The 24,523-nt window shown below is 34.4% G+C and overlaps 2 protein-coding genes across 2 annotated transcripts; one reads left to right on the forward strand and one right to left on the reverse strand.

Moving 5' to 3' along the window:
* Positions 1-8,954: 8,954 nt before the first annotated feature.
* On the forward strand, positions 8,955-19,120 carry LOC107189538 (E3 ubiquitin-protein ligase AMFR-like). Its single transcript, XM_015578101.1, has 8 exons — positions 8,955-9,300; positions 13,139-13,406; positions 14,208-14,465; positions 16,939-17,094; positions 17,216-17,538; positions 17,621-17,987; positions 18,132-18,382; positions 18,941-19,120. Exons 2-8 carry the CDS (start codon positions 13,158-13,160, stop codon positions 19,110-19,112), a joined length of 1,776 nt encoding a protein of 591 aa, XP_015433587.1. The 5' UTR covers positions 8,955-9,300; positions 13,139-13,157; the 3' UTR covers positions 19,113-19,120.
* Positions 19,121-22,625: 3,505 nt separating this feature from the next.
* LOC107189704 (dolichyl-diphosphooligosaccharide--protein glycosyltransferase subunit DAD1) lies at positions 22,626-23,441 on the reverse strand. The gene is made up of 2 exons (XM_015578299.1): positions 23,201-23,441; positions 22,626-22,799 (listed from the first exon to the last, which is right to left on the reverse strand). Exons 1-2 carry the CDS (start codon positions 23,403-23,405, stop codon positions 22,669-22,671), a joined length of 336 nt encoding a protein of 111 aa, XP_015433785.1. The 5' UTR covers positions 23,406-23,441; the 3' UTR covers positions 22,626-22,668.
* Between the last annotated feature and the right edge of the window lie 1,082 nt (positions 23,442-24,523).

Genomic DNA, 24,523 nt, shown 5'->3' on the forward strand with positions numbered 1-24,523 from the left:
AAATATCGAAATATCGAAATATCGAAATATCGAAATATCGAAATATCGAAATATCGAAATATCAAAATATCGCAATATAGAAATATTGAAAAATTCAAAAAGTGGAGTTAGTCATTTTAAGTCCGTCAAGGACTCCATTTTTTAAAGCATTTTGGGAAGAACGCAACGTTGGAACGAACGCTGACGACCACGGAAAGGTAAAGGGGTTGAAGATGATCGCGAGCAAAGCCACTTCATTTTGTTGCTGCGCAGACGGGGGTCCCCGGGGTTATCTTCGTGGCCGAGCATTATCGTGACGAGACTCGCTCCGTTTCGCCCTGGATTTTTGCGAGTGAGACACACGGCCAGGAAGGCTCGCACACAGAGACTCGTGCCGTCTCGGTTGCGTAACCTATCAATTTCGCACCGCCACCGCTGCCGGATATTTTCGTGATTAACGGAATTTGTTAATGGCTATTAATAAACCCCGTAATAAGCTCAGCATAGGCTCAGCCGTGTTAACCCTTTCATTCCAAAATTATTTACAAATTACTAAAGAAATATTTCGTTATGTTTTTTATGTATATTAGGCGACATATAAATGAATCACAAGAAAACATTAACATTTTTTAAACCGTCCAATGCCATTTTTCATTTGTTGACATTTGACAACTTTTTCACTTTTATCATATTTATACACTGGGTGTCCCATTTAAACCGACCCACTTGAATATCTCAGAAAATATTGACGACATTAAAAAATGTTTTAGAGAAAAGTGAAATGTCATCAGGGGGCACACTTTCTGATGTAACTTTTTTTTCGCTGGACGCATAGACGTCAGATGAAGGTCAACTTTGTTTTTTAAAATGGAATCATATATTTTTTAATGCACCATTTGATGCTACTCGTTATTCCCTAGATAATGTACTAAATCACTTATAGCGAATTAATGCATTGAAAAATATAGGATTCCATTTTAAAAATAAAGTTTACCTTCATATGACCTCCACGCGTCCATATAGAAAAAAGTTACTCACATCAGAAAGTGTGCTCTTTGATACCATTTAAATTTAGACTAAAACATTTTTTGAATTTGAAACAGTGGGAATGAAAGGTTTAAGTAACACTTATACAGGGTGTCATGTAAGTGGTGGTAGAACCGTGTGCGGGATGATTCTACGTGAAAAAATAAGTCGAAAATATAGAATAGAATTTTTTCGTTCGAGTCTTCGTTTTCGAGAAAATCTACATTGCAAATTAATCTGAAACGGTTGTATTCGCCAAAGGTGGTAAGTAGAAACAGAATGTAATGAACAGACACGCTAACCAAGTTGTATTCCACTGCCTCTTAGAATCACCCCGTACACGGTTGTACCACCAGTTACATGATGTAACTTACATGACACCCTGTATATCGTTCAAGCATGCTCGATCATGACGATCATGGAAATGGGATCTGTTGAACGCTCGATGGAAGTAGAGTAAAACCTTCCGTATACGAACTAATAGGGAGACATAAGTGTTCGGATAATAGAACAAGATCACCTTCGTGACACTGAAGTTCATTTCTCTGAAATAGAGATCGAGAAAATGGACTATAACTAATTTTTTGTACAGCTAGGAGTTATTTTGTAAAAATTTAGTATTTTAAGGGTTGGTACGGAAGAGCCTCCCGTATCCGAACTAATAGGAAGACATAACATATTTTTCTCATAATAAGGTATGTAGATAAGGTTTCTCATGGTAATTGGGTGCGTTTTTGATAGCACTACCTAACATCGTGCGTTACCACCCTATCTAACGTAAACAAATTCACAAGCGAAGAAGATATCTTCAATATGTATGTAACTACACAATGTAGACACTCGACGAACAAGTTGTGACACTTAACCAACGGGGACAACGAACGAGAATCTCAGCCGGTTTCAGTGAGCCATTTATCACTTGTACACAGAAGCTTTCTCGCGGCCATACGCGTTCCCATGAATACACCGGGAGTTCAAGGTCAACTCAAGGTCATGCCCAAAGTGGATGTTCAAGTTTTCATGTTTATCAGGCAACACTTATATGAAAATATAGCAAATTTCAGAGTCTGGAACTATTACTAACTAACTAACTAGGGAAAAATTTATGATTTAAAAGTGTAGGAGACTTTCATAAACCTAGCATCAACGAATATTAGGTCAACTGAAGGTCATACCAGACTGGATGATCTAATTTTCATTCACATCAGCTGAACAATTGTACGAAAATATAGCAAAATGTCGCTTAAAAAAAAAATCGTCATCAGTCTTATTTAGTAACTCGATCACCATGTATACATGTTTCGGCAAAATCTCCTTTTACGGGTCGCAACTAACCCAGCCATCGACTTCCATGGTCCAATTTCGGGGTTTGAATATTGTTATTTAAAAAATAATAAAAAATGCTAATAGCAATTGGTGTCACTCACCGTCCACCGAGGCGGAGGATGAAATGATCTCTGGATTCTTTGGTCCTTCCGTGCTCTTCGGTCGTTCCGCCATCCCCAAGGTCGCCCGTTGCTCCGCCCGGGAACCAATCCATGCACGTGCGCGTCAAAGGGCTTACCCCGCGTGATCAACGAGGCAAGGATTTAATTCGCACACCATCGAGCAACGATCTTCAACGCGACAAATTAATTCGAAAATATGGCTACCACTACGATAGATTCTTTTTCTGGCCGTGTGTTATCTTGTTTAAGCGTGTTCCGTTGATTTGCTCTCTCTTTCTCTCCCTTAGTTTCGTTTTTTTTTCTCTCGAAGATTAGGCAACCGCCATCTTGGACACCGAGTGGGGAGGTTTGGTTATCTGGCGCCAACCGATCGAGCGGGTGGACAGAAAGAAATGAATTTTTCGTCGTTTTACATCGATCCTCTTAATTAAATAATCGTATTGTCCGCACTCGTTTTCCTGTTTTTACATTTTTTTGTTATTAAACACTAATTGACGAAAGGAAAATTTAACTGTGCACGTGGTGAATTGTGGGTAATCAAGATGGCGGATTTCTCTTACATTCAATTTATCAGATTGATTTAACACACGCGTGGTACATTTATAGCTTTATAGTTTACAATAATTGACATGGAAAGAAACATATTTTTTGTTAATTAAAAATTGTACGGTTTAATTGAATTTTCTTTCGAATATTATTTCAATTGTGTTCTTTTTAAGTGCATGCTTGTGCAAATTCAAAATTTTAGACAATAATTTATAAACATGACAATCAGATAGAAATTTAATTCCTGTACAAAATGTTATTATGTTGATAATAATAATATATAAATATCATTATGTAAGTTTAATTAAAATATTTATTGTACTGCATTCTGCTGTAAAAATTGACTACAAATGTATAATTCGGAGTCTAGTAATCAATTAGTAAAGTGATTATAAAAATTTCATTGCGTAAAGCTTTTATTTTGTTGTCTTTTTATACACTGTCATACGGAGCGAATGAATGAAATTCGTTATCTGCTAATTACGGTGCAATATTAATTTTTGTTGGGGTTCGTAACATATGCATATGACCAGTAGACTGCAAAAGTATATGGTAACTTTTTAATTGCAGAATATGTTAATAGCTGTAGTTTATTTGTTTATTGTAATTTCAATTGAAACAAAAATAAATAAATAAACAAGATCATATAATATTCCTATTGACGTGACATTGAGCGAAAATTATTTATATAATTGATTGAAAATTCATTTTTCAATGATTAACAGTAATTCAAATTGAATACAAGAAATGTGCATTTAACATTCAACCATAAATTCACATTTGAATTACAATTCACGTCCGAACACATTATTGCGATTACATTATTCATTATCAACAGCTGAGCGATATTTCGAGTAGTATCTGATATATTAACATCTTAATATAATAAACGATCAAGATCGCGAATGATCGATAGCAGTTTCCCTGAATCAAATGTATATCCGAATCACAATCACATTGATAAGCACCCGGCATTCGAAGGTAATGATGATAACCGGGGGAAAAAAATCGTTAAAGGATTACGATAAAAACAATTTATGTAAATAATTTAAGAAAGTTTCAAAGATGTGTTAAATAACAACATACTAAGATAGGATAAAAATTTTTAACAAATGGTCCTTTTTGTTTTGTTTCTTAATCCCGAGAGAAGCTATTCTTCGATACACGTGCGTTGTAAGAGTACAATTTGAATATGGCGTCATCGGTAGCCATTACGAAACAAGTAAACGATGCATAATTATAATAATTCATGGGAATTTATTATCTGTTTACCTGGTTGCGGAGAATGTTCGCGAAAACGAATGATGAGAATGAAAAGTCAGTGATCGGGTCAACATTTTCGAACGAATCAATGCGGAGTGAAGTTAAAAAATTATGGGACAGAGGTTTCGTAATCCGGCTAAATCTTCTCCATCCTAATCGGAAATCTTCGCGCGTTAGTCGAGAACAATTCGTTTTTCTTCTAATTTCCGTGAAATTCGTATATTTTATTCGTGTACGTTATTTTATTGTCTTAATCATGCGCACGTATTATGATAATATGACGTAATTGCGTGCACAGAAATTTCCGTGTATGTACACTATCGGAAAGAGACTGAACAATTTGGGGGAACCGACGACATGTGGGATGGAAGATGTTTTCAGAAATCCATTTTTTATTGATTGAATGTCAAATAAGACATCTGTTGCATTCAGTATTGTGAGACCTGATGTTATAATTTTTACTATCAAAGATTATTGTAGTGTTAATATTAAATAATATTGTATATTGTAAAATATTAAATGTTAATCTATTAATGATAACTCGGGCCTGTTCGTAACAAAATTCATTATCTTTCAAAGATGGCGTGTCCACTACACAATGGTGCACTGAATTAAATAAAGTCTCCGATATTAAATAAAATTTTATCAAACATTGGAAATAATATATATTCTACGGAATATTATACTGCACAGCTATAAATTATGAGTAAACAGAAATTTACTATTTACTCCGTTAAAAAGAAGCGCTTAAACATCTAGCAATTCAAACTTCGCGCCTCGGGGATCGAATTCCCAAAGTTCTACTTTTTTACAAAGAACTTGGAATACATGAAATATTACGAACCTTTCATGATGTATTTACAATCTTCTGCCAGTCTGTTTTAATATCATAAGGATTAACTAAAATTGCAGTAACAAGCCCCCACTTTTAACGGACAATTATAAACTGTTTATAATGTTGATTATCCGCCTTAATGAATATACATGCTTCCAAATTAAAAAAGAAACGTATAGAGAGTCAATGAGGAATAAATTTAGCATGGAGGTTTGCATATTTAAATAACTCGGTCTTATTAGTTCACAAAGAGTGTACTCTTATGTAACCTGGAAATCATTCATAAACATGATGGTTCGTCATTTTCGATTACTGGTACCCCTGGTAGACATACTTATTTATCGCCTTTATAACCCATCGTCTTTTCATCGAGTACAATTTATTTGATTCCCCGATGAATTGTTTTGAAAGAGTCAATAATGCATAATTAATAAACAATAAAAACTTGTTATTGTTAGTTAAGCACTAATTTTGGTTAAGTGATGGTAAATTAACTTAGTAAACAATCTCCTTATTGCCAACTATTTTTCAGTTTTTTAAGAACGTTAAACATACATAACGATTTCCCTTTTCGAATAATCACTTTTTCATCTACATTTTCTATGGTTAACGTACATTCCCCCTCAAAGGAGAACCCACAAGTAAAACAGAACCACAAAACTATATATCCGTTTCATTTACCTTTCTATGACTCATGCTATCCCAAAATAAAGTTTTATACACAAAATAATATATCATTCTTACTCGAAATTCACGAATTCTCAGATTCATCGTTTGAAACGTCCTATATTCGGCGCCACGAAGTAGGATTTCAAGCGCATGCGCAAAGGACTGGAAGCTTCGAATATGGGACCACGATCACGTGCTGGCGCGGTACACGGGACACTCGACACGCATGCGCACAGTCGATTCGCGACAGCCAAGTCCGATCAGCTGGAAAGCAATTGTGCTACTGCTATACCGACCATCATCGGTGATCGACATGCTCTTGATTCCGTACAGTTGTGTGGAAACAACACTTCTGTTTATCATGTATATACGAACATTTCTATTTACGTATATACGATTGACGTCCGTGTGGGATATATACACGACTCTATGCATTTATTTGTGAACACACACGTATTGCTCCGTATGGTCAAGCACCACACGCGTCACACGCGAATATCAATTAAGCAGGTTTCAATATTGAACTCGTATGTGCACAACAGGACATTCATGTTTATATGCGTAGTGTTTACTTTTAAGGTTATGTCAACTTAATTTCCACATGACCAAAAGGGAGCATGTTAACCCTAGAATACATGATCTAGTTAGTTCTCGTAACTTATTTTCATCTGATTCGTATTGTGTAACAAATACCATCCATTTTTTTTTCGTCTTATTTTTGCTGCAATCCCTCGGGACGAGTTATGAAAATAAAGAACCGAGCAAGAAAAAAAAAACTTCTAGTCGTCTACCTTGAATTAATGAACGATTATCCGCTTCTCTTTTTTGCTAGTTATCGTGCATGCTGACGAAATAATTAAAAGCGTAGAAATAAACACCCCAATTAAGATGTAGTAATCACGAGAATTGTATCTCTCTTCGGTATAATTCATTAAATCAACATAACCCAATTTTCAATGAAAAGAATTTTCAGAAGAAAATATACGAATTGACGACACTTATGTCATGAATAAGTTTGAAAAATATATATATATATATCACTTGGAGTAGATTCTTGTTATCTCTGCTAAGTAATGATTGATAAAAAAAATAAAAGAAGAACCGGCACTTACGTTATTGACATTTATCTTGAATTGATAAGTCTATGATAGAATCTACAACATGTAATAGTTTGTATCGACTGTTTAAACGTTCTGTTAAAGAATATTACATTCTATTACGGTTTTCTAGTTAATATAAAATTGTAAAGATTTTTATTTTTTTAAATTGCATTTCTTTGTCATGTAGAGTGGAAAGAGCAAATTTGGAATTTTTTTTAACTATCCACATTATTTTTTTTAACTATTATAAGCCACAGTGGACGACTCTTTCTATTGCAATTTTATTACTCAACGTTCAAAAAAAGTGTTGAACTATGCGCGTTCGAATCTGTTGGTAACAAGACTTGTTATCCTTCAAAGGTGGTGCATCCACTTGAACATTATGGAGGTACAGAAGTGTTTATTTGCAAACAATGTTCTGTACGATTGCTTTGAAACGAGTGCACGTCACATTTTGTTTATAATAATCTGATTTAAAAAAATGTAATAATACTTCACCAAGTTATAGTACTTGTTTAATTTTGAATACGAATTGATAGTATAAGAACATGATAATTTCAGGCCTTGATGACACTCTTACGTTTAATTATGACATAATAACAATGAGCTTTATAGTTGATATATTTTACTAGAAACGTTTTCTAAATATATTGTAATTGAAAAATATATTTTAACACGAATCTTTGAAGTACATACATATCTAATTTGTATAAACAGTTAATGCAAAGATAATAATTTGTTTATTACGATTGTTACGTAACACGTCGCGGTATGATGCAAAATTTCACTCTTTTTCTCAACAAAACGATTCGATAAAAATATTTTTGATACATCTAATGAAAGAAATAACGATAGCATTAAATTATTCTTTCGTTTATAAGTTTCGTTTGATTATGGTTAATCTCCATACACATGCTTAATGTCCATATTACATGCTGTAGACGCTTCAATCCATTTGTCCATCAACTGTTTTTCCCAAAAAAATTCAATTAACCTGGATATTCTATCGGAACATCACGTTAAAAAAATTATGCTTCGTCGTAAAACTAAAAATTTTCACAAATTCATCTTTCAACGTCACGAAAATTTATTTAAACGAAAGTTGACAAAAATCATTCCAAAGAATAGGATACATGAAATAATTCAACAATAAGCAGCTAATCTAATGCGTCTTACAATTAGTTTTTTAGTCTCTGGGTTGCATAATTCCAGGCGTTGCATTTACTTTAGAAGAACCAACGTCAGATGGCAGCACCTGCCTATAAAGCAGAGAACTTGGCAGGTTGCAGGCATCCAGGGGCAACTCATTGAGTGCATCAATTAATGAAATTAACGCTTATACTAGTACCTTATAAGTATTTCGGGTACCATCCAAAAATACCTTAAAAAATATACAATTTTTTAAGTATTTATTCAAATTACCACATTTCTTTTAAAAATGAAAATATTTTCACGTTTTTTTATCTCATTATTCATATCTAGTAAACGTATATTCCATTATATAAACTTATTTTATAAAAATAAAGTGTCTTTACATATGTTTAAATTGTACTAAAAATAAAAAGCAGGTAATCGGCTCAAGCTATATTTCGAAAAACCCACAAAGCCTCTATATCGGCTCTGAAGTACTAAAAGGATTAATAACCCATTACTTTTGATAGATTTACAGTTCAATCGTACCATTATATTATAAGAATTACATTTAACGTTTTTTCAGCATTATGTAACCTCATTTTCGAAAAGATGGGAAAATTTTTAAATTTGAACTACATTGTGATTTCACTGCAAGAGTAGTAAGATCACTAACTGGTACACATAATTAGTCCGTGGTACACCTAGTGGTCGAAGGGGCAATCCCAAACCGTCAATCGCCGATCCCCAGTTACGGTAGAAATTCAAATGTTCCCGCGTGAAATACAGCGCGGCCTCCCACCATCGGGACACCCAACGGAATCAATACTTCCTTATCGACTGTGCAGAGAGCAAGTCTCCTCGGCGATCTCGAGCACTGCAGTTGTGACACATTGTGTCATATTGTGTCGCAATAATATCTCGAAGCTCCTCCTAACCGAGGCGTCAGGCGAGAGGAAACTGTTCGCTGCGCCGGTTGATCTGTGTGACGAGTACAGCTGTTTCGCGAGTCGGATATCGCGTGCGTGCCATGTAAAACCGCCAAGAGGCGTGTGTGCATTCGGTTAACTCTGGTGGACGTTTTCGACCCAGAAAGTCTCCTTTGGCATTCGGTGGCCTTCCGGCGTGGTCCCGTCCGGTGTTTCTCGCCTCTTATTTTTCCTCTTTTTAAGTTCAGTGAAGTCTGTTACATCGTCAAGTGTCCGTCAAGCGGCTTGAAGCCTTGTCTTCGAGCAAATTCACCATCCCCCCAATTCCTGTGATGGATTAAGTACATCCCCAATTCTTCAGTCGTCGATTCCAGGTGAGTCCACTTGTCCTTGTGTCGGTGCGTCTCTTTTTTTTGGAGAAGGGGGGGGGGACGTGATCATCGTTGATTGCTGCAGTTTGTCATTATGATTACATTATACACAGACTTGGACATTATCCTGATGAAATCACGTGACTATTCAAATTATGGTGCATTTTTCAGTCGGTCAAATGTTGTCCTAGAATGTAGTGTACTTTCGTCTTTTTTTTAATAGAATGGAATTTGTTCTTTGATTTGTTTGCTAGGTAGCATCCAATCCGATTGATTTTCATGTTGTTTCTCATTTAGTATGCTTTCTAAAACCTTGTTTTGATGTAGGAGAAAGCCACTTTTCCTAGGTTATTCTTGGATAGATGTGAGAATATTGGATGTGGAGCAGTTACCTGTATTTATGTTTTAAATAATTCATGGTCAAATTTGTTAATATATGTAAGAAGTAGACCAGATTTTGTATATCTAGAGTACACATTATTCAATGAGACTCAGTCCAATAAAAAAATTCAATAAAGTTCAGTGAGCTTTTTAATTTATTTGGAAACAAATAGAACCTGTAATAGGGCCAACAATATTTTGTTTGATTCTGGATATTAGTCCATGGAAGTCTATATTTGCATAAGCATCTGCAGTCTGCTAATGTTTTAATGTCTATAGTCAAAATTGATGCACATGGGATATATTTGGGAACAGTTGAATAAATTACTATCATTAATAAATATTAAAATGATGAAACAGACAATAAGTAAGATAAAAAAACTAAAAGATTAGAGAGGTCAATACATGAATGTGCTGCAAATTAAATACCAGTTCCCATGATCTTATGTAAAACTGTATAAGATTTAATTATAGTACTGATAGAATGAATATTAAGTTTAGAAAAACAATGCATGCAAAAATTGTTAGAAACTTTTATATGTGTTGTTTCATTACAAACAATTTAAGACAAAGTCTAATTACAATTTCAAATCATAACAATGGCATGTTTCAAAATGTTTAAATGAAAACACTTAAAAAAAAAAAGTCCTATACTTAGTTATGTTGCATAAGGCAAGAAAAAAAACTCATCTTTTTTTGCACTGTATGCACAAGAAGCAGGCATTAATTAAACTGTTTTTCAGTGATTGTAACAAAAACATAGTTTTTTAAACGATTCGTGTAATTTATTTAAAAAAAAAAATAATGTGCTCTAAAGGCTGTTCTCAAAGACAGTACTCCCTTCAATTCTTGAAGCACTTCATTTTGACTGAATGAGTGCAGTTTCTATTTTCATGAAAATTATATAATTATGTGGAATAAAATAGTCCTCAGTATTGTAAACATTAAAACAATCGACGTTGCGAAAATACAGGATGTGCAAATTAACTGATCCTCATGTAACCATAAAATTAACGTTTTTTTTTCTTAAGATTTCGTTTTCAAGAAAACGCAAATTGAAAAATTATTGCGTGTTATTCTCAGTATAATTTAGTTCTCTTTCTGCTTATTGCAAGGACTAATGACACTCTAACCGTACGAATTTTCAAAATCGATTTTCTCGAGAACCAACCTTCACGAGACAAGAATTTACTGTACAATTGCGACGTAATTCAGGCACGAGCAACCACCTCACCCTGTATATTGAACTGTTTTTCGTTCAGAAATACACGAGATTTTGTAATGACCGATTACAAAATTATTCTTGGCAGCTTTCGGTACGCTATTGAAGTTTTCGGTTGGTACGCATGGAAAATCTTCGGATTTTTCCTGTAACCTGTTTATAAGCGATTGGGGTAGAGCACGTGTAGCCACCGTTCCGTCCCGTTGCGTCACGGACACGATTTGATAGTACACGTACACAAACATTTATGATTTCCACGCTCGAAAATTTATGAAGGCTCATGCGTACGAGACACGATATTGGGTTGATATATGTACACTATATCAGTCTTATTTTTTATTCTCCCTGTCAGGCAGTGACTCTCCATTGAAGATCGTCAAAACATGTTTTTATATGCGAATACGACCAAGCACTTATATGATTATTTATCTTTAGAATTATACAATTACAAAGACTTCATATACAGGGTGTCCCATTTAAATCGACCCATTCGAATATCTCCGAAACTGTTGACGATATTGAAAAGTGTTTCAGACAAAATTTAAATGGTCTTAGGGAGAGGGGGGGGGCACACTTTTTTTAGGTGGACGCGTAATCGTCATATGAAGGTCAACTTTGTTTCTTTTTTAATGGAATCGTATATTTTTTAATGTCCTAATTCGCCATAAGTGACTTAGTACTTCATGCAGGGAATAACGAGTAGCATCAAGTAGTGCATTAAAAAATATACGATTCTATTTTTGAAAAACAAAATTGACAATCATATGACCTCTACGCGTTCACCTAGAAAAAAGTTACATCAGAAAGTGTGCTCTCTGACACCATTTCACTTTCGTCAGTAACATTTTCTACTATCGTCAATAGTTTCGGAGATATTCGAGTGGGTCGATTTAAATATACTTGGTCGTATTCGAATGTAAAAACATTTTTAAAATATAGTTGCAAATAGGTTATAAGTAGAAAAATTGTAACCAAAAATATCTGATTTTGGTCCAGATCCGTTTCAGATTTCACACATATTTTCAAAGTAGGTGATCGTTTATGAATTGTAACAGGTTTGACAGATTTTTATCTCGGATCTTCACCGTTAGTCCCGCGTGGTATACACTAGCACTGTTCTCCAAGAGATACTTTCCGCGAGCGTCAAGGTCGCCGCTCCGTTATAACGGAAATTTTGGTGTCGGTCACTGCAATGACCGCTTGTGGCGCTAACGGAAAAACCCCTCGGTTATCGATGCCCTGCGTGTCAACGAACTTATTAATAATTGCTGGCGCATTATATTTGCATAAACATTCCGAATAACGAATGAAAAGATTGAAAAATATGCGTGGACATTAATTCGTGGTCTGCATCCGACACTGTTGATGTAATATGTACTTGTAATTAGGCTGTTTCACATGACTTGCAGACATAATGAAAAATTATGCAAATTATTTAAAACGGTTCACGATAATATCTCATCTATTTGCCCGTACATTGAATAATTTTTTTACTAAAGAACAGTCCTACCTAAAGAATGAAAAGAAGCTTTACGAATATCAGTTTTTTTAGTCTGATTTCAAATTTCCATGTCTTGTTGAGTCACTTGTTCAACCAAGGAATGAAAAGAAGCTTCATAAACATCAGTTTTTTTTATGACTTCAAATTTCCATGTCACATTGAGTCACTTGTGTGATTTAATCTGTTTCAAATAATTTCGACTCAGATTGCTAGATTGCCACTAGAGTACACAATTTAACTTAACATTTTACTGACTGATAGCCTACTAATAGACTTTTAAATAAGAAGTCTCTGAATTTACCCTCATATCAGGGTTAAAGAGGACATTGCTATGTTATTATTCTGTTAGAGTTCTTGCTGTTTTCCATGAATCTAATTAAAATGTTTAATACTGGTTCCTTGGCTGTTGATCCATGGATCTGCTAAACCTATTAAATAGCAGTCAATAGGTAGTGTTAATATATTTATCCCTTAGTCTGTAAAATATTTGTAACAGAATGGACTAATCGTTCATTGGAATTATTAGTCAAAATTCTGAAATTCATTGGAAGAAACTATTTTAACTGCACCTAGTGTAGACACAAAGCAGAGAAGCGAGTTTAAATTCATAAAACAATGACCAGATCTGATAATTCAAATCAAGGAAGTAACAGTTTGAAGACAGTCAAGTTTGATTACTTCTCCTATTTTTCTAAATGAAACGTAAACAAAATAACGCATTAACAATCTGCCCTCAGGAACAGACCCAAAGCAACAATGGAATACTTAGATCGACTTCCGATCCCGAATCTTCGGGTGTACACAGGAATGAGCTTCGCCGTTCTGTCGTGCTCGGTGTACTATGCAGCCCATATCATCAAAGATCCTACCTGGAAGAGCAACAACACGTACGTGGAGATGGAAAACATTGATTTCACCAGCGACGTCGAGTCTTATCCAAGGAACATAGTGATGCATCTGAAGGAATTGATCGAATGTATGCTGGACGAGCCTATCTGCATTTGGGTACGTGGTGTGACCAATTTCTAGCTCGATAGTCTACAAGACTAACATGTGACATATCCCTGGAGCATAGTTGGACAAAATTTTAATCGAATAATATATAGAGAAAAGGAAGAGTACCTAACAATGTCATCCTGAGCTTTAAACAGTTGAGTAGATTGAACAATTTTTTGCTAAATGTTGACTTATTCAAAAAATGGTATTATTTTATTATTAAAAATGGAATTTCCACGCTTAAACAATTAAATATGATTCGAAACTCTTAATCTAGATAATGAATTTGCCCATCTCTGTCCTGGAGTTTCTAAAACATAGTCACCAATTCGTAAAACTTATTATTTTTGGCTACCCTACGAATATGCACACCATCCAGATTAGTTGTGATCAGAGTCAAGTCAACCTAAACAGTGTAGGAAGGTTAAGGGTGCAACGTCTGCATGAGACCTAACCTCAAACCTGGTTAGTGGTTACTGGATGTAACTGTTTAATATAGTGGGAATTGCAAATCGTTTCACAGATTTGTTTGCACCGCTGCATTTAGTTGTTAGTCATCTTGAACTTATCACAGAACGATGGTCTTCCTCCTTGGCAAATGAAGCAGGAAGCAACGGGCAGTGCCCGTTTGGTTGGGCACCGGCGATGCTCGGTCACTGCCAAACGTGTCGAACTGTCTGGCTAATTTTAGCTCCTTACATTTCGACCATTTCTGTACCCCCTCGTAACAATTCGAGATAATACGCAGAAACGTCAATCAACCGAAGACATGACACATAATGGATGGTGGATTTTCTTAACGATTTTCAGACATTGATCAATATGGCTTACTGCATGCTAATCCTCCTTGGCAAGACGATCCAGAAACTGGTGTTCGGTGAACTTCGGGCGTCAGAGAGGCAATATCTGAAGGACAAGTTCTGGAACTTCCTTTTTTACAAGTTCCTCTTCGTCTTTGGCGTGCTGAACGTGCAGTACATGGACGAGGTGATCCTCTGGTGGTCCTGGTTCACCGCGCTCGGCTTCCTCAGCCTGCTCAGCCAACTCTGCAAGGATCGATTCGAATACGTGAGTATCGTTTTCTAAATCTTGGTTAGCCGAGTTCCACTGTAAATTGAGAAATTGATCCACGAACCCGGTCAGATTCTCGCGTAAATTGCCGAGAGTCCTCCTCAGCTCTGGATTCGATTTAATTACCTCGTTCGAACGTGGCCTTCCGTTAAATTGAACATGACTTTACAATTAACGCTTCCGATGCGATTATAGAACAAGAATTGAGAAGAATATCTTGAAAATTTAGAAATTATGTTCTTAATTACTTTAATGAAGCAAATAATTAAAAATTTGTATAACTGCTGTCGAATCTTTTAAGATAAGAAATTAAAAAAGGAGTCTAAGATTTTTCTTGTAAAGAACTCAGTCGCCATATTGTTTCAACTTGGACGCCGACAATTAAATGGCAAATAAGTCACAAATTATTAGAAATCAACACTGACCCACTTGTTTCAACGTTGAAAATCAAAGTCTTTGACAGAAATCTTGAATACGTATAGCTGAAATAAATATACAAAGAATTAAAGTTGGCAGATGAAGACTGATCTTACAGTCGCCATATTGTTTTCAACATTTGATCCAGCCGTCTTATTATTAGTAGGTAAACTTTTTAAGTGACACCTATCTAATAAGTCGACTACCGAATATTAACTGTACAATACATTCTTCAACTCAGAAACAAGCTTCTGCAGAAGTTCCGACTGCGTCCAATTAAAACGACAGTTAAAAGAAAAAAAGTGAACGGTAGAATTGGAAACTGGTTCCGGCGGTCGCCATATTGCCTCCGCCCTGGTACCCCAGTCCCATTCGCTGAATAATTTTTTACGCGACGGACCGTGTGATCGCACCGAAAAGTAATTCTGGCGTATCTTTTCAAAATTTTGTTTACCAAAAACCTGACCGTGGACGATTAAAATCGACAAGGAAAAAAAAGAAGGAAATTAACTGTAGATCTGAAAACTAGTTCTGCAGCCGCCATATTTACATATATTTTAATGCCCGTTAATATAACTGTCGACATTTTCTTTTTCGTATTCAACAAATTTCGGACACTGAAGGACACCGAAATTAATTCTGACGGATCGATATTTGGAATTCATAAGAATAATTAAGACTCGAAATGAAGAGGGGGTAGATTGGAATGACCTCTTGTTGTCAACGCTTACACATACCTTTAAATATTTCGAATATCTCAACATATTTTAAAGCCAGCGATTTTCAGACCGGATGAGTCGCCTGCAGTTGGCACGCGTTTACTCTCGTCCTGATATTACGAAATTCACGACGTAGAGCTACTTTTGCCATTGTCTCTCGTTAGATACAGTATCTGGCCATCTTTTATTTACGCGTGGCGTACATCTAAAATCAATATGTTGCTTATCTATTCGACGTAGTTTCTTGCATTCGCAAATGGGGGGAGGGGGCGGTCCGTGTTCGATCTGACAACGTAACGAAATCGTTATAAAAAAAACTTTCCTTCATGATAAAATGTAGTATACGTTAATGATTTTTTAACTTCCAAAAGTACTATTACTCATCTGAAAATTCGTATGCATACTTATGTAAAATAATAACCATACATGTAGAAACACTTTATATATGTAAGGGTGGCCCAAAAGTCACTAGACGATTTAAAAATAGAATAACTCTTTTATGCATTAAAGATTCACATTTATGCTTTTATAAACAATAAATATACCTCTTGGAAATTATTTTTAATTAGTTTTGAAGATTATGTCCTTCAAATGGCCACCATTTTGTTCTTGACAGTGACAGGCTCTTTTTAAAAAGGTATTATATTTTAAAATGGTTAGTGACTCTTGAGCCACCCTGTATAACCTTGACGACTCCACCTTGCAAGAATGAAAAAAAACTGATATTACTAATTCATGCATATGGCCAGATATCAAAGAATCTCTGTAAACAGATTTTTTTGGTGTTGCGATCGTTTTTACGGATATTTCATTACCATATATTTGCATGTACGGCCCCAGCAGTAGAAATAAAGAAAAGAAAAATGTTATTTATTAGAAATTTGCCATACGTCTGATTTCAAGACCACTCACACATAAGAATCATAAGAGGAACACGTCGATGCTAACCAGATCGTCTTCAGCGGATGACCGAAGACTTTACTGTAAAAACAAAGAGTCTCGTGACTCAGTTATGCAATTAATTCAAGTGAATCCTGTTAGCATAATTGAATAGAAGTAACCGGGTTATACCTGTCCAATACGACAGCCAGTTTTCCTTGGTTCCCTCTGTACATAGTACTTTTTCAATCACGAAGTTATACATCGCGTAGCAACAGTTAGGTGAACAATATTCTTCTTTTTACAATTTGCATGTAAAATGATTGATACAACAACTATCAAGGGAAAGTACCCTACTTGGAGAGAGTAAATACTACAATGATACTATTTTTGTTTTCCAAGGGTGTTGATGTGTTATTGGATGGAACCATTCATATTGATTTATCATTTTACAGTTATCCTTTTCACCGACAACCCCAGGTTGGAGTCATGCAAGGCTTCTTGGACTGCTCGCTGCGATCCTGGCCTTGTCATCTTTCATGTTGCTGCTCTGCACAGCTGCAGCCTTCTTCTTTGTCTCCTTCAACACATTCGTCTTCACTGCAGCAGAGGTATCTAAATGTTTCACTACTTCTGGGGCATCTCCCTTTTTCATTTACGATTCAAATTCAGAACTTAAATTCTGTAGAATGTATTCTAAGCAATAATATCTTTCCGTTTTCTTATTCATAGTGTATTCTATTGGGCGTGAGAACGATGCACGTAATGGTAAGGTACATTATTCACTTGTACGACATAAGAGGCGTTGGAACATCCTCGCAACGTCCATGGGACAAACGAGGTCCCCTCACGTATTACACAGATCTGGTGGCAGAGCTGATAGTACTGTCTGTGGATTTCCTCCATCATGTCCACATGTTACTTTGGAGCAACATTTTCCTGAGCATGGCGTCTCTCGTAATCTGTATGCACCTTAAGTACCTTTTCTATGAGATACAGCACAAAATGACGAAACATAGAAACTACTTGGCTGTGCTGAGCCATATGGAACAAAAGTAATTATTCCTTGTATCTTACGTTAATGTATATATGTACACTCTAGTTTTCAATAATAAACATCCTTGATGTTTCGTTTAGCTATCCAATGGCAACGCAAGAGGAACTGGAAGAAAATTCAGACAACTGTTCAATATGCTGGGAGAAAATGGAGTCAGCTAGAAAGCTGTCCTGCGGTCATCTGTACCATAATTCATGTCTACAGTCGTGGCTGGAACAGGACACGTCTTGCCCAACCTGTAGGGTTGCACTGAGCATGCAGCAGGAGCTACCGAACGAGCTACAGACACCAGCCAGACTAAATGAAAATCATTCCTTCCGTTTCGACGGCTCGAGATACATTTCTTGGTTGCCGAGCTTCTACGTGGAAATATTTCACAATAGGTCACGCAGGGATATCCCTATTATTCCGCACAGCAACTCTCAGATGGACGCTATGATCAGACAGGTATATCGTATCTTGTACTGTTAATTTTACTATTAATGTTTATTAATAGTAAAAAGTTAAAATTTTACTATTTTCATAATCTACTGTTAATAATTTTCCTTCTGTAACTGGCAATGACACGGTACTATTTGGCATTAACCCCAGGTGCAGCAGCTGTTCCCACACTTTCCACGTAACGTGATTCAGGAAGACCTCAGGGTAACCAGATCGATCGATTGGACCATCGAGAATATTCTCGATGGTGTGCTGGTGCCACCGCATCATTTAATCGAAGAGTCACAATCGGAGTCCGTCCCTCAGATCCATATCAGTATCACTGAGATCAATGTCTCCTTGAATTCCGCTTCAGGATCGCCACCCACTGATCCAAGATTTGACATGCCTGTTGCCGACAGGTGAGTTTCTTTCCTTGTTATCTTTTTGTAATTTTTATTCGATTGTTAAAAAGAATTTACTGTAAGAAAGTTCACACCAATCCATGATACGAGGCCTAACGCCATAAATTCCTGGCCTAAATAGATTAGAACAGGGTTTCCCAAACTTTTTCTGCAATGGGCACTTCGCAAACCCGGAAATTTTAATAGAACACTTAGCTTATTTTTTAGGTTGGGTAATTCCTACTAGTAAAAAGTAAAAAAAATGTTATTAAAATATATTATTTATTTAGTAATTATTTTTAAATATAAAACTATAATATAATATAGACATAAAAATATGAATAAATAAAGCACTTAATGACTTTGACGATAAAACCTTTCCAAATTGTCGCGGAACACCTATTCAGGTTCAGCGAAGGACTGGTATTTGGGAAACCCTGGGTTAGAAAATAGACATACGAAAGTATTCGAACACCCTTTAAAACAGAACAACTTTTTTAAAATTGGAAATGAGTTGAGTTCTTTTGTGAAGTTAGGGACATTAGTTTACTAAATGACGTGTAAACAAAATTTCAGCGGCGAAGAACCTTCCAGTTTAGGAGCACGGTTTTCCAAATCCTCCATGGAAAGGGAGCACATCCTCCAGCATCGCAAAGAACACATGAGACTAAATGCAAGAAGGAAATTTATGGAGAAGCACAGGAAAGAACATGAGGCTGAGCAACGTATTTCCGAAGTCACCTCTTAAAATAGAATAGGCAGAGAGAGATATACGTGGAAATTTTGAGTTTATGTGCTTGGTAGACTACCTTCTGTGAAAGAAGTGTATACGACTGATTTTCTTTGGTAACATGTCCAGTGACAACTACTTATATTCTTTTTCTTTCTTTCTTTTTTTTTTACCTTGTAAGTCTTGTTTACTCCTACTGTTGAGAAAGCTGTTTCTTTGTTCAAAGCGTTTGTTCCTGAGATTTTTAAACGTTCTTAATTTTTTGTTTTTAATTATACTTAAGAAAAATGATCTTTAGAGGTACAAGTTTTCAATTAATCGTTTTTCATTGTATCATTATAAATAATTGCTTACATTTTTTTACTTTAATTCTAATATCACCATGTTTAAAAGCTTTATTCGATTTTTATAAATAATTTTCTGAAAAATTACACATCCGTTTTCTTTTTCTACGAGAAATGTTTTTCTTAAGAATATATGTATTTTTTTTATTCTTAAGTTAAATATGAATGATGACTTTAAAGTATTAAGTCTTTAATTTTTTTAGCGATAATAAGGAAAATTAACTTAAAAAGTATTACTCGCTTAATTAATTTTCATTCTTTATTTATTAAAATAATTGTTAAGTAATGTATCAGTCTGAAAGGTCTTAATCTTTTTCTTTTCTTTTTCGAAGTAAATCTTCCTAGGATTCAAAATGTTTAAATAAATAAATGCTTTCTTGGGAAATTCGTACATAATATCTTTACAAAAGCCAGTGATTTTGCATTAAGAAACAAGTTACTTAACAACTATCATTCACTTTTCTTAAGAGAAATATTTTTCTTGGCTGTTTCGAAATATCCCAGTTTTGAGATTTTTGTTTGGAATCTTTAATTTCTGTTTGTAAGAAAATGAATTTTTCTTAACAACAGAAAATGGAGATTTTAAGAAATAATATTTACTGGTTGTGAATTATATACTCATTGGTGGATTAGAGGACTGATAAAAATAAGAATGTATTGTTAAAAGTAATGTTCTTTTCACTCATTCTTTTTCACATAAGTAAAGAATAAAAACATTTAGCGTTTTCCATAACAGATGGTCACTGTAATTTGTGTTATTAATTTTATTATAATATTTAATGTTGTCATTTTAGAAATAATATAAGTGATTGAAAATAAATATTTAAATCGTTCGAAAGAGAAGCAGAGTAATATTTACAGCACGTATGTTTGCAAAAATACATAAAATATTGTTTAATAGACTATAACAAATAAAAGTTCGTTTTTTTTTCATTATCAGAACTCCAGTATTCTTTATAAATTCTATTAAAATATTTTCCTAGGAATGTTTTCTTTCATGTAGAAAGCATTATATTTAATTACAACTTTCAATGTTAATGGAATGCAAAACTATACTATGTTTAGCATGAAGGAAGAAATACTTAGAATATATGAAATAAATCATTTTCTTCAATGGAGTATTTTTGTTTTGCAAAGTACCCTTTACTGTTTTCTGTTACAAACGCAAAAGCATCTCGTAAGCTCACAACGAAAAAAAAAAATGTAAAGGAATGAATTATTCAGGTGCAAAATTAATATAAAAACACTATGAATTATTTCGCAGAGAATTGTATACGGAATGGTAGCTCTTTCCTCTATCAACAAATAGCCACTCTGTACACTTGAATTATTATTACAATTCTAATATAAAATTACAATAATTTTTTTCTTTCAATACTGAATTCTAATTGTTCCGATATACGAATAAGAAATCTGATTTTACGGTTAAACTATGAATACGTAAATGTATTTAGTATCAATTATTAACAACGTACGAAGAAATCAATTTTTGTAATGACATTTTTACACGCAGTAGAAGCGATTACAATGTAACTGAAATGGAATAGTGTTATTTCAATAGGCAGTGTATATAATAAAAAATCCAAAAGGATAGTAGATGTTTTTGTAGAGAAACAATAAGAACTGAATTTTTCAAAGTCACAGAAGAAAGACACTCGAGGGGATAGTTCAATTGATTTTTTCATGTTGAACAAAAACATAGACGAAGTCTGCCATTTCATTACATGGACTTGAGAGTCACAAGATAACACTATGCCTATGTGAATTCGATAATTTTCACATTCTTCTGAAATTTATAACTTTCATCAAATAATAATTTTAACAGTTTTTATCTTGTTATTTATGTGATGTAACAATAAGGGAGGAAGAAGTTTGTTATGTCTTTGCATCTTACTTTTCTGTTAGTCTTAGCTAGAAACGCTAGACCTACAAGATATCCTATAATGTTATGTAAATAAATGTAATATAGTCGCATTTAGTTACCACTAAAAGATTCGAATAAAAATTTATGATCCATGCAAGATTTCTTTATTGATTTAGAGTAAGTGAAAATTATCTAGGACTGCTAAGACAGAGGAATAATTGTAAAGTATATTTGCTATTTCTTAAAAGTAATCATTGCAACCAAATTGTGGATACATTGCACTACCGCCAAAACGACACATTTCCGAATGTATTTATTGCAACCGTTCCCGATATTGCACTCCTTTCCCATATATTTATACCAGAAAATATATAAAACAACGTATTATTTTATAGTTTGAATAAAACTGTCGTAAAGCAGGTAAACAAAAATTTCTATTTATATAGTTCTACTACCAAAATGAGCCTATTTTTGTTTACTCACGTATTCCGATGTCTGTCGAGAATTTTCGTCGAAATTCTTGAAATAATCTTGAACTCTTGACATTTTCCCACAAAAGCACAAGAAGAAATATAAAAACACACACGGAAAACACAGAAACGATAAATGAGCCTCTCATGAATCAAACTGAATAACTACACTTTTGAAACTACAAAATTTTTTACTTTTTAATCTTTATAGTCAATATTTATTAACCCTCATTAATGAACGATATAATACTTTGTTTTGTTTTCAAGAAGTTAAAATTAATTAATAAATGTGTAAAGTACGTCCTTTGTTTTGTTTTATGGACTTGATCCGTTCGGCTTGTTACAGTCTCAAACTAGAAACAAAACGGCGGGCGAATATTCAAAATGGGCAGCACGGTCGTTAATGGGACGTTTTCACCGATGCGTTATGTTTAAATGTTCACAATAAACTGACCACCTTTTCTTGTCTTTAAAAGTTTAACCACTTTCCTTAAAGAAAGGGGATGAATTTTACCAATTAAAATAGAGTATCTTCGAAATTACTTATGTCCCTTTATTTCTAAAGGTTTTTTTGTCAGTTAGTGGTGGGTTAAAGAACATTAGGTTTCCAATAAAACAAGTATATGACTTTTAAATTGAGATTTAATATTTTATAATGTAACTGTAATTGTTAACTAAAATCCTGATTTATAATATAAAATTTATTTATTAATATAAATGAAACTTTATACACGAAATTCTGTAATAATTTTTACTGGCAATGATTAATTTTAATTTACTATATTCGGTTCATACAATTATGTTAATTTTTTATTCTGCAGTGTTTTAAAATAATGCAATCATTTTAAATAATTATGGATGATTTATTAAAAAATTTACAAATTTATTTCCTAAATTTAACCAATGAAGTTCATTACAACAATGTGAAGAATAATATGTGCAAAAATAAAGTCTGCAAATCCCCTTTCAGGACTTATCCCATGAAATTGGCTTTTATTCTGAGGATTCACTTGTAGTCGTAAGCACACTGCAACAGAAATGTAATTATTGATGATTTCATTTATTGAACAATTTCAGGCATTATATTCATGAAAATGAACTTATCGATACAAAAATTTATAAAATTATAAATCACATGATCCAACGGAATTAAATAATCAATAGACTACAGATATTTATGAATTTATAGCAAGTTCAAAGATACAAAACACACTGAAATGACAACTGTAGCGATCATTAATATTCACTGAATAAATGTAAGAGACTGAATGGTCACTAAGTAGATACTATAAACAGAATAAATCAATATGAAAATAGACTGTCACATATTGACACTGATAGCAGAAGTCAAACAAGATAATTACAATAACTACAATATGAATTATACAAACTCGCGAGTTTGATGAAAAATTATTATTGATAAAATACCTCCAAGAACGAAACAGGAGACACAAGAAATAAATCCGCTGAGAAAGCTGTTGAATGGGAACGTTCCAACAAGGCAACAATAGACGAATTGTATGACACCGGTTAGGAACACGTAAAGCAGATAAGCATCGATAATTTTGAGCTTTTTCGGCGTAGTTTTCGTGTACTCTTGCCAAAACTTCCCAATAACCGTAAACGCCGTCATTTTTACAATTTACTCTGACGTTTCGTTTAAGGTTGTGTCGAACTACGACGCGTGGCACCGGTACACCGACGGTGAAAATAATTGTCGCTTCCACTCCCACCCCGCCATGTATTCAGAGGCGGAAATGAGAGTTTTTTCTTAATCGTAATATTACATTTTTTTCTCAATGGCAACAGACTATCTCTTATATTTCCCAAAATCGAAACAACGTATTAACAATTACTATTAACGGTGTTTTTAATTAATATTTTATTCTTTAACGAAATAATCGGCGAAGACACATGGTGGCGCCATCTAATGAGCGGAAACTAGTACTATTTTGTAACAGCTTGGACGTTTTGCCGTAAATGTCGCCACAGACATATTACTATGGGGACTTGTTTGTAGTTTTGCGCGCCAATTTTGAAGGTTGAAGTTTGTTACTAATTTATTGATTAGTTTTAGATGTTCAGTTTTTATGTTTGAATTATCGTTTCTAAGTTTTTTAAATAATTTTATTTATAAATTGATTATCGTTAAGTTTTGACGTGTGTACCTTTATTTATAAACTGTTGACACCCTACAACTAATTTCATAAAAGAATATTGATTAAAAATGCCCCAACCGATTATTTAGACCACCGACTAGGTATAGAATAGACCTATCATCCAATGCTTTTTTCTGTCCCACGTTCATATGATATTTATTTGGGGAATATGAACATCATAAATAAACGAGAGCGGTAGAGCGAGTTGCGGTATCGGTGCTCTCCGTCGGTGTCGACGCGTGCTGAGGAATTGATAATAACAATAAACGGCCGGAACATTGTTAAAATCGCATTTAATCGCGGAGTACCACTATTTTTTCGACTGGTGGCGCCATCCGTGGCGTAACTCTGCAACTGCTAGCCATATAATTGGTTAGCAGTTTCATCGATTCGCCACGGATGGCGCCACCGGTCAAAAAAAAATAGTGGTACTCCGCGATTAAATTGCGATTTTAACAGCGTTCTGGTTGTTTATTGTTATTATCAATAACAGTGGATTAATCTACGTACTTTCAGCTACAAATTGAGTGCTTCAGCTAAACGAAAGCTGTCCGTAGAACGGTGTAAGAGCTGTGTAAAGTGAACTAAACGG

Source organism: Dufourea novaeangliae, unplaced genomic scaffold (assembly GCF_001272555.1).
Source record: "Dufourea novaeangliae isolate 0120121106 unplaced genomic scaffold, ASM127255v1 scaffold23, whole genome shotgun sequence".
Taxonomy (NCBI): Eukaryota; Metazoa; Arthropoda; class Insecta; order Hymenoptera; family Halictidae; genus Dufourea; species Dufourea novaeangliae.